The sequence below is a fragment of the Stegostoma tigrinum genome, chromosome 28 (assembly GCF_030684315.1).
Source record: "Stegostoma tigrinum isolate sSteTig4 chromosome 28, sSteTig4.hap1, whole genome shotgun sequence".
In the NCBI taxonomy this organism is placed as follows: domain Eukaryota; kingdom Metazoa; phylum Chordata; class Chondrichthyes; order Orectolobiformes; family Stegostomatidae; genus Stegostoma; species Stegostoma tigrinum.
This window is the reverse complement of record NC_081381.1, coordinates 32,632,492-32,651,721: the sequence shown is the minus strand read 5'-3', so window position 1 is coordinate 32,651,721 and position 19,230 is coordinate 32,632,492. Positions and strand designations below refer to the sequence as shown.

The window sequence follows — 19,230 nt, the reverse complement described above, 5'->3', positions numbered from 1 at the left end:
ACCTGAAGAGCTGACATGCTCTTAAAAAAGTGTTTTGGGATTATTTAAATCCAAATGAGAGAATATGTAATGTATTTAAAGGCTGTCCTGATTTGTTGTTTGAGTTCATGTGTTCTAGTCTGTCACTGAGTCAAGGCTGATTCCAGTGGCATTAAGTAGAAGACTAGGGGAGCAGAATTCCCTCCTTGTAGGCAGATTGGGGGTTAAATATGAAATATATGTATCTTCACAAGAAGGAGCATGCTGTGATGTTTTTTAAAAATCAATAGATTTCATTACTAACCCAAGTACTTTGGACTGATGGATGTACAGAGACACAGGTGAAGGAAGTGGAAGAGATGTTGCAGCAGGAAGGTCTGGCAGAGATTGCACACAGTGGCCCAAGTGAGCAGGTAGCCTATCTTCTTGTAGAACGTGCTACACTTCTGGAAAAGTTGGAATCAGCAGAGAGAAAGGTGGATTCACAGAGTGTCACAGGAAGCATTCGTGAAACACACCTGCAGGTAAGAAACTGTTACAATACCTACATAAAATATTGAAATGTGCTTGATTTAATATGTCAGCTTCATTCAAAAGTTATCAGTTTGAGCACTTCTATAAAACATTCAATTTTTAAAATATTTCTGAAAAAAGTCAGATTTTGTAAAGTGCCTCAAATCCATCCTGTGAGATAATAGCTTCCCTTATTAGATTTCTGCTGTGTATCTTGTGAACTCAAGAGTAGGCTTAAGGCCACCGCTGTTGGTCCTTAATTATGGCCAGACTACCTCAGATTACCTTGGATTAGTAAGGTCTATCAGAAATTTGAGCAATTGGTGAATCTAGCCATGTTACACTGTTTCTATGCAGTAGCAATATGACTGGTATTAATAGTGGTACTATCAGGATGCCACTGTTAAGCCAAAACGTCACTCCGACTGTCTCACAGATGGACAATGTGGTGTATAAATTTTAGCACTGGTGTGGTGCTAGGTATGTAGGCTATATGTCCCAAGGTTGGCAGATCATGTTAAAGCAAATGTCCTTTCTGCTGTTCACAACGTGCAGGGAGGGTAATGATCGTATCCCAGCACTTCATGCTTGCAAAACTCAGAATACAGTTCCCAAAATTGGATGTGATTTTGTGTTTGGAGAACATTTGCTAAATATTCTTGAAAGTGCAAAGAATTATAGTAACATTGAATTGAAGATGTCAGTCAGTCTTGGCAGTGTGACACATTTAGTGGGAGGTGATGGTCAGGTGGTATTATCGCTGGACCGTTAATCCAGAGACCCAGATAACATTCTGGGGACCTGGATTTGAATCCCACCGTGGTAGATGGTGGAATTTGAATTCAATAAATACCTGGAATTAAGAATCTAATGATGACCACGAATCCGTTGTTGATTGTTGGAAAAACCCATCTGGTTCAGTAATGTCCTTTAGGGAAGGAAACTGCCATTCTTACTTGGTCTGGCCTACGTGTGACTCCAGAACCACAGCAATGTTGTTGACTCTTAACTGCCCTCTGGGCAATTAGGGATGGGCAATAAGTCCTGCTTAGCCAGCTACGCCCTCACCCTGTGAATGAATAAAGAAAAAAATTTCCATGTACTAGAAGCCACATATATTAGTACACAGGGTCCTGTTCTTTGTGGTCAGAAAAAAATCAAATATAAACTTTCCACCTGCTTCAAAATAACAAAATTGATGACAGATATTCTATAGTACGTTCCTCACGGCAATGACTCGACCAATAAGAATCTACCTGTTTAGTTTAAGATTAAACAAAGAGTTGAGGATGCTAGAAGTGTCCCATTCTGAAGATGAACTCTGCTTTCTTGCTGCTGAATTTTCCCAGCAACTTTGGTATTTTGTTCTTTGCAATTAACTGTCAGTATCTCATGGTACATTTTCCTGTACAAAAATAGTCTGTTTGCCAATCAGCATTCTCTTCTTATGTGGTATGAAATGTTATTCTGCTTTGTTTTGGTGTTTTTGTATGTATACTGATGTGCTAAAACTGACAAAATGTGTCTTCTTTAAGTAATACTGCAGTTCTGTACTAACTATTGACCATTAGTGGTGTTTTGTTAATGGCTTGATGCGTTTGGGATATATCTTCCTCTTGTTACTATTGTAAATTACTAAGACGGTATGAGCTCCATTCACTGTAAGCTATTTACCACAATTCATTGTATTTCCTACTTTGCCTTCTAGCATCACAGCTTGCTTATTATTACATATTAGTATTATTATTATTGTTATCACATTGTAACCTGTTCACTCTGGGCAGCAGAATCACCATTATTCAGCAGAGAAGAGATGCCTCCATCCTCCATGGGTAATGGAAATGAACAAAGTTGACTTCAATCAATGGAAGTATACACATTCATGTACTTGAGTTACATTTTTGTACCTTTTGTTACAGAGATGTTGCATATTTTGTAACGTGGTTTGCACTGTGGGATCGCTAAATTGAACAGGTAATGGCAAAATGCTTGTAAAGGGACAAAAGTTAGCAATGAATCCACATTAACTGACTGATTAGGAACGTGAACAATACTGAAGCTTTAATCATTGACTGTACAAGGAAAGACATTCATAATAAAGCCCTGATTGATTAGCAGTGTTTGCTTTTGCTGGTGATTTAGTCTAACAAAGTCACATGTCATTCACATTTTATCTTGCTCTTAGGAGGAGTTGGACCAAATGCGGCAAACCCTGGAAGAGGAATTGAAACAGCAGCGGGAGTCCATGCAGCACACCAAGGAAACCATGGCAAAGGTAAATTAGAAATTCACAGGAAATATTGCCCCACAGTCCTGTGCAAGAATTATACTTTTGTGTTGCTGAAAAAAGACACACTTTATTCTTTGAAGATGTAACAAGCAAAGTGGATAATATGGATCCTGTAAATGTATATCTGAATTTCTGCAGTAATTTGATAAGACGCCGTACTAAAGCTTAAGTGTTGCTACAACTATAAAAGACTTGAATGAGACTGCACCTTGAGTTTTTCAAAGAGTTTCGCTCCCCTTACTTGAGGGATTTCGCCACATTGGAAGCTATTCAAAAGACATTCACTAAATTGAGCCCAGTAAGGACTCAAGTGATCCCCTATTTACTTTTCTGGAGTGAGCACAGGACCTGGCATCGAAATTGGCAGCTTCTGCATTGGCAAAGGTGATGTAGACAAAGTAGGCCCAGAGGCGAAAGATGGTGCCTGAGGAGTGGCCATTTCATTGTTATTGGGTCTGGCGCTGGCAGTAGCGATGTGGTGATGAAAGGGCATCACGGTGACATGAACGAGGTGAACCGAGTGGCAAAAGATGCAACTCTGATGTTCGTGGGTCTGGCAGAGGTGGTGGCAAGGCAGTGGCAGAAGAATATCAGCCCAACGGCAAATGATGGCTCTTGAAGAGTGGCAACATAGTTTGGGTCTGGTGTAGATGGCGGTGGGTCAGTGGAAGAGGAGTGGTGATGCAGGTGACATTGATGATGAAATGGCTCAGGACAGACGGACTCTAGGAGTTGTATTTTATTTTGTTATTCTTGGCAACAGTGCAAAAACTTTTCACTGTATTACCATTCTTCTCACTGTAAAATACACATCATTAATCCATTTACTAAGTTGATTCCAGAAATGAGGGGCTTACCTTATCAAGAGAGAATGAGCAGCTTAGGCCTAAATTCTTTAGAGTTTAGAAGAATGAGAAGAGATCTAATTCAGGTGCTCAAAGGGATCGACAAAGTTGATGCAAATAGAATGATTCCTTTTATGGGGCAATCTGAAAGAGAAGTCATAGTTTTAGGATGGGGGTAGCAGATTGAAAACAGACACGAGGAGAAATGACTTTTCTCAAAGTGTTGTGAATCTGTAGAAGTCACTACCACAGAGCATACAGATTCTTTCCATCTACAAAGAAGAGGGCACTGTGCATTAATACACACAACTTCAAACACACACAAGTATGTCAGACTATGAGCCTGACTGACAATCCTGCACATTGGCAATTGGTTGCCACTGTAATTCTCCACATACTCAGGGTTGTTCAGTTAAAGTTGGCTAATTGCGGAATCACACCACACAGTAAACAATAAAAACCGAAAGAATTACAGATGCTGCAAATCAGGGACAAAAACAGAAATTGCTGGAAAAACTCAGGTCTGGCAGCTTCTGATGAAGGGTTACCGGACCCAAAATGTTAATTCTGATTTTTCTTCCCAGACACAATCAGACCTGCTGAGCTTTTCCAGCAACTTCTGTTTTTGTACATAGTAAACAATGTTTTGGGTTTTACCAGAGTGGCCGAATTGGGTAAAAGCAATGCTGTTTGATGTGATCAGCCAGTCTTTGAGATGTTCTGCCTATATGCCTAGCATATTACACAGTTAATGAAATTCACATACCACATCTGTGCGATATGTAGAACATCTTTTTCGCTTGATGACAGCACCCAATTAGCTACTGCATTGTAGCAGCATGAAACATCTAGCATCACTTGTTGCTCAGATTTTAACTGTAGGTAACCTGTGGTAGACTGGGCACTTTTAGACTGTCGGTCCTTTGATTTATTTGTAAGTTTTTGCAATACCCAGTGAGAAAAGATTTGATCAGGATTACCATTATCCTTTGGAATAGCTTTGATGCACCCTATCAGTATGAAGTTTGCACAGTGAACAAAGTCTTAGGGCCTATTTACAATGTTGCTGATAAGGCTAAACTTAAACCGCGTGGAACATGTGTATTGATCAATGAAGGTAGGTTTACGACAAACAGGAGAAGAGAAAGATCCAAAGATGTGCAGGATAGGTCGATTGGTCAATTGCCAGTAGTATTCGGGCATGTGTAGGTTAGTTAGGTTACAATGGGATGGGTCTGGGTGGGTTGGTGTGGTCTTGTTGGGCTGAAGCGCCTGTTTCCACATAGTAGGGATTCTATAATGCTAAAAAACCCAGGCAATTTCTTAACTAGGACATCACAAAAGAAGCTCATTTGATTGCCTCATTTCAAACTGAACTTGAGTGCAGAATGGAGCCCATTAAGAAATATAAGGAAATCCAAGTGGATTCAAATATAGAAAATGTACCATCGACGGATTAGATGTGTGACAGGTATAGGAGGTTAGATGTCAATCCACCAAGGACGCATTTCTCAAGGAACTCAGCATCGATGTTTGCGAGAGCTGGGCAAACGGGAATCCCATGGCTCAATTGGGATTCCTGAACTCAATTGGGCAAGCTCCTGAGTTTGTAAGTTCAGTGAATGCTGGTTGGTCTAGATTGCTTCAATGCAAATTTCTGTGGCTTCTTTGAGTGGTACATTGGTGAAGACACTAGCAATATCAAATGAATACAAGGATACTGCATTTCTATTAATGTGGAATGATCTTTGCACCTTTGAAGGAATTTTTTACCATTTAAGTGGAAAACATGTTCAAAATTGGATGTAGCAATTTGCTCAACTATTTGGCCTGTTCACATTGAGCAGAATAAGATGGATAGGATATTGGTGTAAGATGTGTGTTCTTGGGTAGTCTATATTTGTGTGGATGTAATGAGCCATGAAGCTGAACCCTATCATATATCACCTGAGGCTTGTTCTTCTTATATGGATATGTCAGGAATTTTTTTGACTGTCCAGTCATACTGAACAACAGGTCTAATGGGCCTGTGGCTATCATGGTTGGTCTGGAAAAGTGACAGGTCTTTCTCAGATTACCTCGGAAGGGTAAAATCTTCCACAGATTTGAGCAAAATGTAAAGCTGCAGTTGTTAAAATGTTGGTATTGCATAACAAATCAGCAGACTGTGAATAATAATATTTTAAGATATATTAAACTCAATGGATTATTGACTTTTAAGGGAACATAGAATTTAGCAGCAGGATTAGGCCATTCGGTGGTTTGAACCTGCTCTATCATTAAATAAGATAATGTCTGATCTGGTTGTGGCCTGAACTACACATTTCTGTCTGTTTGTCCCTGTAGACCCTGACTCCCTTGTGTACTAAAAATCTATGTAACTCTGCCTTCAATAAGTCTGCCTTCACTACTCTTTGGGAAGAGAATTCCAAAAACTAACCACTCTTTGAGAGAAAATATTTATTTTCATGTCTGCTTTAAAAGGAAATCTCTTATTCTTAAACTCTGTCCCCTAGTCCTAGTCTCCATCACAAGAGGAAACATTACCCCCAGTATCCAACCTGTTAATTCCCCTCAGGATCTTGTATGTTTCAATCAAGCCATCTTTCATTCTTTCAAATGTGAATGGTTATAAGCCTAACCTATCCAACCTTTTCTCCTAGGCTAACTCTGTCATCACAGAACTGGTTTGAGTGAACCTTCTCTGAACTGCTTCTAACTATGTCCTTTGCCAAATAAGGAGATTAATACTGTACAAGATACTGTGGATGCAGTCTCTACAAAGCGCTGTACCGTTGCAGTAAAACGTCTCTACTTTTATATTCCATTGTCCTTACAATTTCGTTTGCCTTACAATTCATTTAATGTATCTGTATATTAACTTCTTTGTGATTCATGTACCAGCACAACCAGTGTACTGCAGAGTTCTGCAATCTTTTTCCATTTAATTAGTATGAGTTCTTGCCTATGGAGGGTCAGGCAGTAATCACCCTGTTCCAAAATCAATAGAGGCATTAAGAAGTGGGCCTTTGGAACTGCATTGTAATTATCCCTTAGCCTGCAAAAGAGAATGACAGCAGATTTCTATTCTAAATAAAGATGAGATTTGCAGAAAAGTCAATTCAGCCATGTTGCTGCATTGATTCACTTCAAGGAGTTAACTGAATCTTGAGTTTGAACTCTACCTATGTTTTTATTTTAATGTTCTTTCTATTGTTTAATCATTAGTTGTACTTCTAGCTTTTTCCTTTGTTTTTTCACTTTAAATTGTAATTTTTTAACTGTATTCTTTCAAAGGATCCTTTATCAGAACCTGCGAGTCCATGGAAGAAGCTATTTGGGATTCGTCAGCAGACGCACAGCGTCTCCAAAGACATAGCCGTATGTCCCCCTTACTCTCTGCCCGTAGCCAGGCTGTACCTATAATTACTGGCTACATCTGCACAGAGCAAGGCAGCAAAAGGCACACATGCAGTACTAACATCTTTAGTGGAATCTTTCCCTTTCAGCTGTGGCAGGGAAGGTTGCAGGAAGGGCTGCTATTTGGGTGGATTGGAACTGGGAAGATGCCCACTTTCTTCCAACCACTTTGGAAATTAAATTCTGGGCTGAAAAGCCCATGGTTCGTGTTCCACACACACTACCAATTAAGGCCTTAAGGAGCCAATTAACAACCACTTAAAAGCTACTTCACACCACTGCCATGATTAACCTGTTTTTGGCAGGCGACAAGAATAGCAACCTTCCTGACTAATCAAATGGAGCAACTTGCCTGCTAGGGTGTGTGGGAGTGGGGAGGGTGGTGCAACCTCTTACTGCCCCACTTTGGATTCTTACCAGTTCCTTAAACCTAACCTTGACCAAGCATTTCTTAAATCTTTCCTTTGCTCAAGTCTAGTAGACATTGTTCATTATGTTGAAAGTCCTAAATAGAGCTATTGGGAGTTCATCTGCTGAAATGAATAGCTGAGAATGCTGTGTAAGACTAGGATATTTAATAATATCCTAATATCTATGTAATATCTGATTTAAGAAACAGCTTGATGGAGCTATAAAGAATGAAATCAAATGGTACAAAGGCCAGCAATTATTTGCCACTATCTGGTTGGTTTTATGTACAAACTTCAAGTGTGCCTCTTTCAATTACACCATTTTATGGGACGCTGTGTGGATCTTTGATCTGCCTTGCTCTGTCTGAGATTTGGACTGCCCTGGAACTCCAGCTGTATTAACACCACTTACCAGGTCTCCAGCATGTCTTCTGCAGTGACCAGATTCTGCATGTATGGAACTTCTCACTTCCTTTTAACTCCCTCTTACCTCCTCTTTCCCTGACAGACAAAGAGTGCCAGTCTGACACTAGTACTGAATAATTGAAGACAGGGTTAATGTCTCAACTCTATTATTTAATGCTATGATAAATACTACTGTATGCATCTACGGTTTCAATATTCCAGTTGTTACATTTCTACAAATATTACATGCGTACTTTCTCTGATTAAGTTGAACTCATGGTGCACACATATCTCTGAAAAGAAGAGAGAGTTACTTTTTTTGAATTTGAGATGAAAAGTTAAAGTTACTTATTTTACATCAATTATCTGCCTCCCTATGGTAGTATGATCTGAGATTCAAAACTCACAAAGTAAACAATAATTCACTGATTCGTGTTACAGAATGTCCATGGCATTTGCTATTTTCTTTTTCCTCCTAATTTTCTCCCCTAATCTCTTTAAACGTTATTGCCTAGGTCCTAAAAGCTTGAATGTATTTCATCCAGATTACCCTTTTCCATGTAGTGGAGAAGGGGCTGTTGTGGCATGACATTCAAGTCCCACCTACTTCAAAAGTGCGCAATAACTTCTGTGAACAGGTTGACAAGAAAAATACTTCCATGTAATGTAGAGTATTCACAGTGGAGTTGACATTCCAACTAATTCCAAAATCACTCTATGCCAATTTCCACACTCCCACCAGGGTTTATTTGGATTCATTGGTTAGTAATCATGAGTGGAAACTTGTTGAGTTGGACATCAAGAAGCTTTATTCTTTATGTTTTCCCATGCGTGACCCAAAAATTATAGGTGCAAAAACCAGCTGCCGAAAATAAGTATGTATTTGACTTACACCATAAGCATTCTTTACTTGGTCACAAAGTTTGGTTAACAGAAAATGAATCAGATTAATTAGTAACTGACCTGCCTCCATAAGGTAGAATTTCAAACTGCAAAATAAAGGTTCAGTACTCTAATGTCAGACTGCTGCTGATATTTGGTATTCTGTGAGGTCACCCAGGTTTTCACTGCACCTTGTCCTTCATTCTGTGTCAATTCCCTCTTATCAGCAGACCATGGGCTCTCTCATACATTTCATTGTTCATTTTTGACTTCTTGCTCTTGTTAACACTACAGACCCATGAAGAGGACCTGGAGAAAGAGAGGAAGCTACGGGAACGAGCAGAGAGGGATCTAGATGAGGCAGCAGGACGATTACAGATGGCACATGAGGAAATCCGTCGACTGACAGATGAACTGGATGTGGAGAGAAAAGTTCATAGTAGTAATGGTGAGTGATGATTAAACTATTTCTTTATCAACTCTTTTAGTTCTAATGGCATTGACATTGGCAGCATTGGAGAGAATCGTTAATAAGACACTTGACAAAACAAAAAGCCTTTTCATGATAACGACAACCTTTCATAATTAATTGTTAGACCACAGCCTTTCTCTACCCCGAATAGTCACATCAATAGATATTTTCCTCTGTTTAGCAGGGATAGTGTGACAACTTTTTGTCAACATTTAACTTAGCTGCTTTAAATACAGTCACATTCCACAGTTTAGAAACTGCCAAGAATTCAAATTCCAATGTCAAGCTTATTTTGATGCCCATTTCTGATATTTTACCTACAGGCTGGATTGAACAACAAATCAAACTCAGTGTTATCTGCTTTAATTTACATGAGTAACAATTCCTTCTAGGTGGAAACAGTGACATTGTGCTAATGCACAGAAATAATAATCTAGAACCCAGTGCTAATGTTCTGGAGATATGGTTTTGAATCCCACCTGGCAAATGATGAAATTTGAATTCAATAAAACAAACTGGAATTAAAAGCTAGCCTAATGTTGACCATGTTGGTATTATCAATTGTTTGTTGTAAAACCCTATCAGGTTCACCAATGCCCTTTAGGGAAGGAAATCTGTCATTCTTGCCTGATTTGGCTTACATGTCACTCTCGGCTCTCAGCAATGTGGTTGACTTTTATCTGTTCTCTGAAATGGACTGGCAATCCATTTAGTTAGTGTGTTTAGGGATTCCAGCTTAGCCAGCAACACCCACATTCCCATGAATAAATAAAACAATGTTCAAAATCCAGGAAAAATTGATAATTCAGCTTTATTTTCCTGAAACAGATTTATTTCAATCAAACAATCAACTTGCAGATTCTTTTAAAAAGAGATAGTTATTTTGCAGATTCCGAAAGCAAAAAATCAGATTTGATATTTCCAAGTTACCAAATAGCTTAATTAGTTTTCCACACTGATCAGCAACTCAAGATGAAGTAACACGATGAAACTTTCAGCTTTGATGGGGCCTTCATTCACACTGACTACATGCTTTTTAGGTGCAATCAAAGAACACTTCATAAAGACAGTAAAACTTTAAAACTAAATCTGAGAAAAGCAGCACTTTGAGTGATTTTTTGTCTATATTTCATCCTCCCTTGCTGGAGACGAGCAAAGGGGGTGTGCAAGCACATTCTCTTTGATTGCACACTTTGCCACAGTGTACGATGCCTTCGACTACATGTCCATAAATTTTGCCAGTGTCAATTGAGTCCTAAATTGGAACCAGAAGAGTAATTCCACTCGCTTGAAATCCACCTACTGAGTGAGTGTTAGCGTTACATAAGTACGTCAATGCCTAGTATCTTGGCAGTGTAGTGTTTACTATTCCCTCTAAGCTGCACAATGTCCATGCGACCCAAGGTTCCCACACCCAAATCAGCCTTTTTAAGTTCCCAAGTGTACACAACTACATTCAAAGTATTAAATGACCCATTTTCTTAAATGAATGCACAGTGTGCAATAGAAAAAAATAGGTACAATGGTCATGTGTTTATTCTGCTACAGTTGAATCAGGGTGGCAAACCATAAAGATGGTTACAGGGGCTTTTAACTATTAACTGTTACTCAACACATGCATGCTTACACAACTAATGTACAATGAAAACCATGCTGCCACGTGCAATGTGATGGAACACATCATTGACATATTTCTGCTGCTGAACCACTCATCAAGAGCCTAGCAGTACTCAGAAAAGTGGTGTCAGATTTGTGGTGGTCTCCTATAGGATGTGCAGCCTCAATTAGGAGGAGATTGCGCTTGCTACCGGCTGCATATCAAAGAGCTGATGTGCTCTTTGAATATGAGAAGGATAGGAAGCATGCTAGATAGTCCCTCTATAACAAGGCAGTCCATTGGGAAGTCAGTTGAATGCAATACCAGTAATCTCAACCCCAATTTCCAATCACCAACAGCCTACACCTTGTTTTGTTTCCATCACTATGCATTGTTTATTTGGCCACATTGCAGAATAAACGTAAATCACAAAATAAGCATTACAAGAGAAGTTTATAAATGATCTCATGTTATATTGCATAGAAAAGTCAAGTCAACCCTCTTAATGTTTGTTTTCCATGTGCTTTTATCGGCTGACGTCTGGTGGAGGAGACTTTAGATGGCCTTATTAGATGACCTAGAACAACTCTAGATTTAAAAGGCCTGGCTGAAGAATGCAGCACTTAGGCCAGCTGCCTTAGAGCTGAGACTGAGTGCTAACAGCTGCAAGGTCCCTTGAAATCCTCATTTTTTTTTCTAATAACGGTGGGCATGACTAAACTAGCCTTGAGGTCAGATTGCTGCTTTGAGAAACCCTAAGTCAAAAGTATTAGTTTTCTTTTAAATACACGGCAGTTTAAACAGCACATTCAACAGCTTTCTACTAACCCTGTACCCACCAATTTCCTCTGCCTCACACTCTTGGATCATGGTAATTTCCAATCTTCAAAATGGGGTGAGAATGGAAAAGAGGTTTGAAGAGCATCCAAGTGAGGTAATTAAACTTTTTTTGGAACAGCATCCGCATTTTCAGAGTTTCATTGCTGGCACTGACCTTCGTGGCTAGTTACTCACTTTGACTTTTGAGCGTGTGCCTGGACGGTATCTTGGCTGCCTATCGTTAGATACAAAACATCTCTTCTACCTGCTACATCCTCTACCGAGCCCTGCTGTGCAAATTCAGAGTACCTCTCTTCATGTTGTGCCATTCTTCACTATTTCCCGGGTCAGATTCACTTGTATAGTCACCGGCATGTACTCCATCTGAAATGCACTCCTTTTAAGAGCTGCTGGCCAGCTTTACACAATACGGACAAACTAACTGATGCTAACAAGATTCTTTTTTGTGCTCCCAGCTGTATGGAGCCAATCAATGTCATAGTTAGCACTGACTAGACACTGAAACCATTTAAGTCAGAAGACAGCACAAAGTTGGTGGATTAAAACAAAGAACTGTGAATATGGTATTTGCTGGATAAACTCAGCAGGTGTGGCAGCATCTGTGGAGAGAAAGCAGAGTTAATGTCACAAGTCCTGAAACCTTTATTCAGCAAAGTTGCCTTGCAGTCAATGGACATGGGTTATTTGCACATTGTGCCGATTGTCCCCAATTCCAGAAGGTACCTACTTGCTTCATGATATCAGTGCTCATACACAAAATGTGAATACCTGGGTGAGATATTGAAAGGCGATTGGATCAATCTTGTCATATTCAGGAGAGATGGGGAAAGAAAGAAGAATAATCTCCAAGTTTCTTGGGCGTTTTCCTTGTACAAGTTTTATTAGTTTATCTTCATATATTGTAAACCATAAAATATTTGGCTGTGTATTCTCTGTCATTCAGACACAACTCTTCAGACTGCTTGTCAGGAGATCAAAATGCTGAAGGAAGAGGTGTCTAAGTTGGCAGAGAGCAGTATGTGTGACTTTGAGATGGTAGGAACTGCCGATGCTGGAGAAACTCCTCTGGTGCTGCTTGGCCTGCTGTGTTCATCCAGCTCTACAATTTGTTATCTCAGTATGTGTGACTTGCACTTTTGTAGGATTTAAATGTGGCCTTATTCATTTACAGCAATTTTTGTACCAGCTGGCTTTAAAGTTGACTTTTTTTTGTGCAACACTCACTTCATGCATACAACTGCTTAGGTTAGTTCCTGCATTCCAACCCGGCGTCTGGCCAATACCACCATCATACCACAACTCTGCTTACACACAGACACAAAATATTGCTGCTGATTGTCATACTGTACGATCATCCAGCAATTGTTTGCTGGTCAATGAAAGTCAACCTCTTATATCTTTAAATGATGGCTAAATACATGATTCTAATAAGCATTCCTTTTTCCAATTTGGCCTTTTACTGGCCGAGGCAATAAAATTACAGGCTTTATTTCGTTATCATGTCTATTTCAACTTATCCATTAACTTTTCATTCACTTAACAATATTGAAGCCCATATGTTATGTTAAGTATAGAGCAGAAGTAGCTATTTAGCCTAAGGCTTTCCCAATGGCTTCTCAAATGCAGTGAGGAAATCAAGACAGATGTGGAGAGGTATAGCTAGGTGTTAGGCTTGTATGGGTGGAAGCTGACGCCATGTCCATTAATAAAGTCTTTGAGGAGCAGAATAAAGAGGAGTATTTGGGGTGGGGGAGGGAAAAGATCCATTCTTGGGCAATAAGTTGGGCAAAGATTAAAGAATGGGAAGACCAGCCAATACATGAAGTGCTGTCATTAAAACTGGACAACTTTGAGTGAAATCAAAGGCACTCCCATTGTGCTGGACAATAGAAAAGAGATGCTATAGAAAGATGGTGGGGTCAATCAACCATAGTGATTGTTGCATACTGTTTGAGAAGAACAAGATGGATTGGGCATCACCATTGGAAAAGCGATTGTAAGAACTACCGATGATAATGGGAACTGCAGATGCTGGAGAATTCCAAGATAACAAAGTGTGGAGCTGGATGAACACAGCAGGCCAAGCAGCATCTCAGGAGCACAAAAGCTGACGTTTCGGGCCTAGACCCTTCATCAGAGAGGGGGATGGGGAGAGGGAACTGGAATAAATAGGGAGAGAGGGGGAGGCGGACCGAAGATGGAGAGAAAACGATAGGTAGAGAGGAGAGTATAGGTGAGGAGGTAGGGAGGGGATAGGTCAGTCCAGGGAAGATGGACAGGTCAAGGAGGTGGGATGAGGTGGTATGTAGGAAATGGAGCTGCGACTTGAGGTGGGAGGAAGGGATGGGTGAGAGGAAGAACAGGTTAGGAAAGCAGAGACAGGCTGGGCTGGTTTTGGGATGCAGTTGGGGGAGGGGACGAGCTGGGCTGGTTTTGTGAAAATGAAACTCAGCAGGCCTGGCAGCACCTGTGGAAATGGAAACAGTTAACATTTTGAGTCCAGTATACTCTGTCTCAGAACTTCACAAAACCAGCCCAGCTCATCCCCTCCCCCCACTGCATCCCAAAACCAGCCCAGCCTGTCTCTGCTTTCCTAACCTGTTCTTCCTCTCACCCATCCCTTCCTCCCACCTCAAGCCGCACCTCCATTTCCTACCTACCACCTCTTCCCGCCTCCTTGACCTGTCTATCTTCCCTGGGCTGACCTATCCCCTCCCTACCTCCTCACCTATACTCTCCTCTCTACCTATCTTGTTTTCTCTCCATCTTTGGTCCGCCTCCCCCTCTCTCCCTATTTATTCCAGTTCCTTCTCCCCAACACCCTCTCTGATGAAGGGTCTAGGCCTGAAATGTCAGCTTTTGTGCTCCTGAGATGCTGCTTGGCCTGCTGTAAGAACTACCGATATTGGAGTCTGAGATAACACATTGTCGAGTTGGAGGAACATAGCAGGCCAGGCAGCATCAGAGGAGCAGGAAAGCTGACGTTTTGGGTTGGGACCCTTTTTTTTTCTGAAGAAAATTCCCAACTCGAAATGTCAGCTTTCTTGCTCCTCTGATGCTGCCTGGCTTGCTGTGTTCCTGCAGCTCCACACTGTGTTACCATTGGAAGAGAGATTATGATTTGATAAAGACTGTTTCAGTGCTTTGGCGAGGGCAGATATCTTATTGGAAAGATACAAATGTAGAAAATGATTTGGAAGATAATAGCATATTTCAAGGAACAAACACACAAATGCTGGAGAAACTCAGCAGGCCTGGCAGCACCTGTGGAAATGGAAACAGTTAACATTTTGAGTCTAGTATACTCTGCTTCAATACTTCAGTATCATACTGGGCTTGAAAAATTTACTGTTTCTTTCTCCATAGATGCTGCCAGACCTGATGAGTTTATGCAGTGTTTTCTGTGTTTGCTTCAGATTTCCAGCATCCACAATACTTTTCCTATGTAAGCATTTTCCACGACTTTGAGGAAAGGGAAATCGAAGATTCTATGGTTGAGGATAGATTTTTGAGATTGGGGTAAGTGGAGAACCATTTACAATGTAAGCTGACTTGGTGACTATACTGGAAAGTTGTGTATTCAACAGAGGGAACAAGGTTGTAAAAGCAGAGATTGAGTCTCCTAGCCAAAGTAATCTCAAAACAGAGCATGAACAGAGATAGGTTGGAGCAGGGGAAGATTTGGATTCACACTTGAGGGATGGGGAAAGTGATGGAATTTTTTTCTAATTTAAAAAGTGCCAAACCTTGGTGGAAAGATATCATTTGTGCTGTGTTACCACCTTCAAAAAAGCCTAATAATTGATCTAAAATGATACTTTATGAGATATAGAGTATAAGGAAAACAAGAAATTTTGAGCTATCCCTTTATCTAAAATAGAGTCTATCTGTTGAGTACCTTCCTACAGCATGATTGCAAGATTGATAATTTACTGTTTGGATAATATCTTTTGACATCAGTAGTATAATATGTTGGAGCTATAGCTTCTCTCGAACTATGATCTCGTGACTCATGAGCTTTATAAAAAATAAACTTGATTTCTCTAAACTTAATTTCTAAAGTTTAAGCTTAGAATTACATTGACATCATGAACTGGCCTCAACTGTTAACAGCCTGTGAAACCACTGCTTAAAAACTTTATCTTTTACTTAGAAAATCTTGTACATTAGTAGTCAAGTGATAAATCTGTCCATTTGGGAAGTGATATTTTTGTAAACTTTCAATTCCATTCTCCCTTGCAGAGGCAACTTTCCATGTGACTGTCCAGGATGCAACTCTTTAATGCCATTTAGAATGGCCTTCACAATGTGTAGAACTCTTCAGTTTCATTTCATCATAAAGTAGTGTAAACATGCCAGAGGTTCCAGAACTATTGACTTTATGAAGCATTTAAAAACTGCTTACCTCATCCTTTGCCCATTGTTTATAGAGATCTCTCATGTTGTCTTGTTTTAAATCTACTGGGCTCTTTTTAGGAATGTTGGGGCACTATTTTCTGGCCCCAACCTTCAAACCAGTCAGACCCAGCTATTGATGTGCTTTGGGCTTTAATGGCAAAATATAATAATTGGTGATCAATCCGATAAGGAAATGGTCAGGTAGGTTAATAAAGTATCATTCCAAATGTTTTTGTTTATTTATGTAAAACTATCATCTCAGTTGAACCAATAGTGAGGACATTGCAGTTAACCTCGATGTTTCAGTGTTTTAGAAACAGGATAAAGAAAAACAACATCGGTAAGAAGTTAATCACTTCTGTGTTTACCTGCTGGATACCCACTTCACCAACCCCTGTGATCATTACCATCCGTAAAGCTTCCCCAACTGTTCCAATCACTGCATTATTCAACCTTTCAATCCTCCTGACTCATTTTTTGATGTGCCTCAGGCCTCTGAACTCCCTGAAATTTCACTTTATATTGCTGGTGGTTTGTGCATTCTGATTGTTCTCATCTTTGGACTCGGATCTTCCTTGCTGATTCAAGGTTAGCTCAGTAAGGTTCATTGCCTTCATATGAGGAACAGAGATGGCAGGGTTAATTGTTCTGAGAAGAAAATCAGAAGTTGATTAAATAAGGCATACCTCTTTGGTTTTGTTGATAGCACAATTATCTAGTGACATGGAGTTGACCATACATTGCCAAGACAGATAAGTAAAAGGACACATCATTTTTCTCTTAAAACTATGGTGCAGGTGTAGTTATCAAATGGGTTCACATGGTTCATCTATCAATTTAAAAAATACTCATAACTGAGCATACAGACTCATATATGCACTCACAATTGAACACAACCATTCTGTGTTCGAAGGACACAACCTGAAATGTAAGCAGTCTTCAAAAAAAAAAGAGAAAGAACACGTTTGCATCATAAAGCATGACCTCACAGCTGCATGTTGGTTGTGTTCGTTGAAGGCAGCAAGGGCTTTTGAAACAGCACCTTGTTAAGTGTTGGCTACCCACAGCCAAATGGCTGAAGGCAAACATCAGGCTAATGATGGTCCAAAAGTTACCCAAAAATATTCTTTTTCCCTGACACACTAGTGAATATATTTCGGGGCAATGTGCAATTCCTAGCTGAATTATGGACAATCCAGATTTAACTGAGGAAAAACAGCCTGTAAGAAAGGAAGTGACAATAAAAACCAAGAAACTTGGTAAAAAACACAAAAAATTAATCCCAAAAGGGAAGGACTTGAGTTTAGACAAGCAGGAATTGCCTGTAGAAGAGAAGAAACCTGTAGAAGAGGAAAAGCAAGAAGAAAAGCTAGAGGAAAAGCGAAAGGGAAGTCTAGAGAGAAAGCTAGAAGAAAAGCTCAAGGAAAAGGAAGAACCCACCAAAGAGAAAATAGAAGAGAAGGAATTGCCCAGAAAAGATTCAAATCTCCTCCTTTTCTTCACAGACTTCATGGAACTAGATAAAGCCAAAGAACAGAACAGCAAATTGGATGAAGAAATCCTAGCGCTACGTGAGCGTGTGCGATCATTAGACTCAGAACGGAAATCCCTTTTAGAAGTGGTAAGTAGCTTGCATCAATGTAGTCACAATATTGACTATACTGAGCAGAACGTAGTGCCCTGCCCGGAGGCTGGTTTGGAGGTAGCTGGGTGGTGGATGGGGATCACCGCCTCTGGTCCATTAAATCTGGGCCAGAAAAGCTTGTGGATGTCCTTTCTGTCCCTTTGTAAACCAATTAAAGGCAATTTAAGAACCTTAAAACCCATCCAGTTTTATTTAACCTGCAGCAAGCAGGGCAGACATCACACAGGAAGCCCACAAAGTAAACACTTCAGAGACGCTGTGGGCTCCCAGAGTGGTGGAGTTTCATCAGCTGTGTAAACAGACTTCACTGATTTATTCCTTTAATGAGACTGGTCCTTTAGAGAACTGTCAACTTTGTTTTTTTGACGTCTTTGTGTGACTGCAAGAAGTTTTTTTTATTAAACTGTGATATTAGTAAACAATTCCTCAATTTTATTTGTACAAGATTAAGAGGTATGAGGTGATTAAAATTCATGTTCTTAAACTTTAGTAATCTGTTTAATGGAAACGTTTATAGGATTATAGGAACACCAGTTCTTTTCGCTAAGAATTATGAATGGATGTTTACTTTGCAAGCAGTTGCATACATGCTAATGTTACTACAGGGTTTTTGGGGTTTTGCTTATAGTGTATTCTGGGTGAATGGACTTGGAAGGGTCATGTATTGGTATGGAAAGTAGAAGGGGCCATTGGAGACCTTGAGTTGGCATTGAATTGGTACAGGTGCAAAGGAGATTTGGGAGTGGGGTTTGGGAGGCATGAATTGGCCTTGATTTGAAATATAGGAGATGAGGCCTTTCGATGGCCTTTTGAAATCTGCTTTTAAAACGTTCTTGGTTCTAGTCTCTGGTTCTTAACACCTTGGAGTTCATCTAACCATGCATCACGGAGATGCTAGCTTGAATCCACTGAAGAGATATATGCCCCTGCTATGTAGTCAGCTAGTTTGGCATGGAGTGAATGATCTACTGACTGAACTGGTGATAATTGAACGTGGTAGGAAAGGGAGTGAAAGTCCCAGAATTGGGTCCCACTTGCCATTCTTAAATCGCTGCAGACTCATTTCAACCCTACAAAAATCCGAGCTTAGGTTGAAGAAGGAGACGATGTGATAGTCTAGTGAAGTTGCAGGAAGGAGGAATGTTGTACGTGGAGTGTATATTCTTTTAACTTTGAAAGAACAAGGATAAACAAGAAGTTTCTGGGGATAGAAATTAGAGGCAAAAGGCAACAATAGAGACACTTGGTTTATTATATTTAATAAGCATTTCAGGGTGGATATTCAGCTCCCATCATTTGGGACTGAGATAAATTGCATGCTCTTTATAAGACCAGCCTGGGTTTTATTCCAATTAACTTAATGAAAAGGAAAATTAGACAAATCCTGTTGAGACCATTTGCTCTGAACCCCATCTCCCCCAACTTCAACAACGAAGGGGGAGACAATCTACCCTTTCATAACTCCAGACCAAAATTCCCTTGAAAATGATGCTAATTTGGAAACAGAATGCCTTTGAGATCATAGCCGTAAATG

General features: G+C 40.0%; 1 protein-coding gene across 1 annotated transcript in view; it reads left to right on the top strand.

Moving 5' to 3' along the window:
* ccdc30 (coiled-coil domain containing 30) overlaps nucleotides 1-19,230 on the top strand; it is a 161,813-nt gene that overhangs the window by 33,572 nt on the left and 109,011 nt on the right. Inside the window, exons 4-8 of the mRNA XM_048561449.2 lie at nucleotides 313-503; nucleotides 2,678-2,767; nucleotides 6,925-7,008; nucleotides 9,039-9,192; nucleotides 17,557-17,672. Coding sequence (XP_048417406.2) covers nucleotides 313-503; nucleotides 2,678-2,767; nucleotides 6,925-7,008; nucleotides 9,039-9,192; nucleotides 17,557-17,672 — 635 coding nt within the window. The remainder of the gene's footprint in view (nucleotides 1-312; nucleotides 504-2,677; nucleotides 2,768-6,924; nucleotides 7,009-9,038; nucleotides 9,193-17,556; nucleotides 17,673-19,230) is intronic.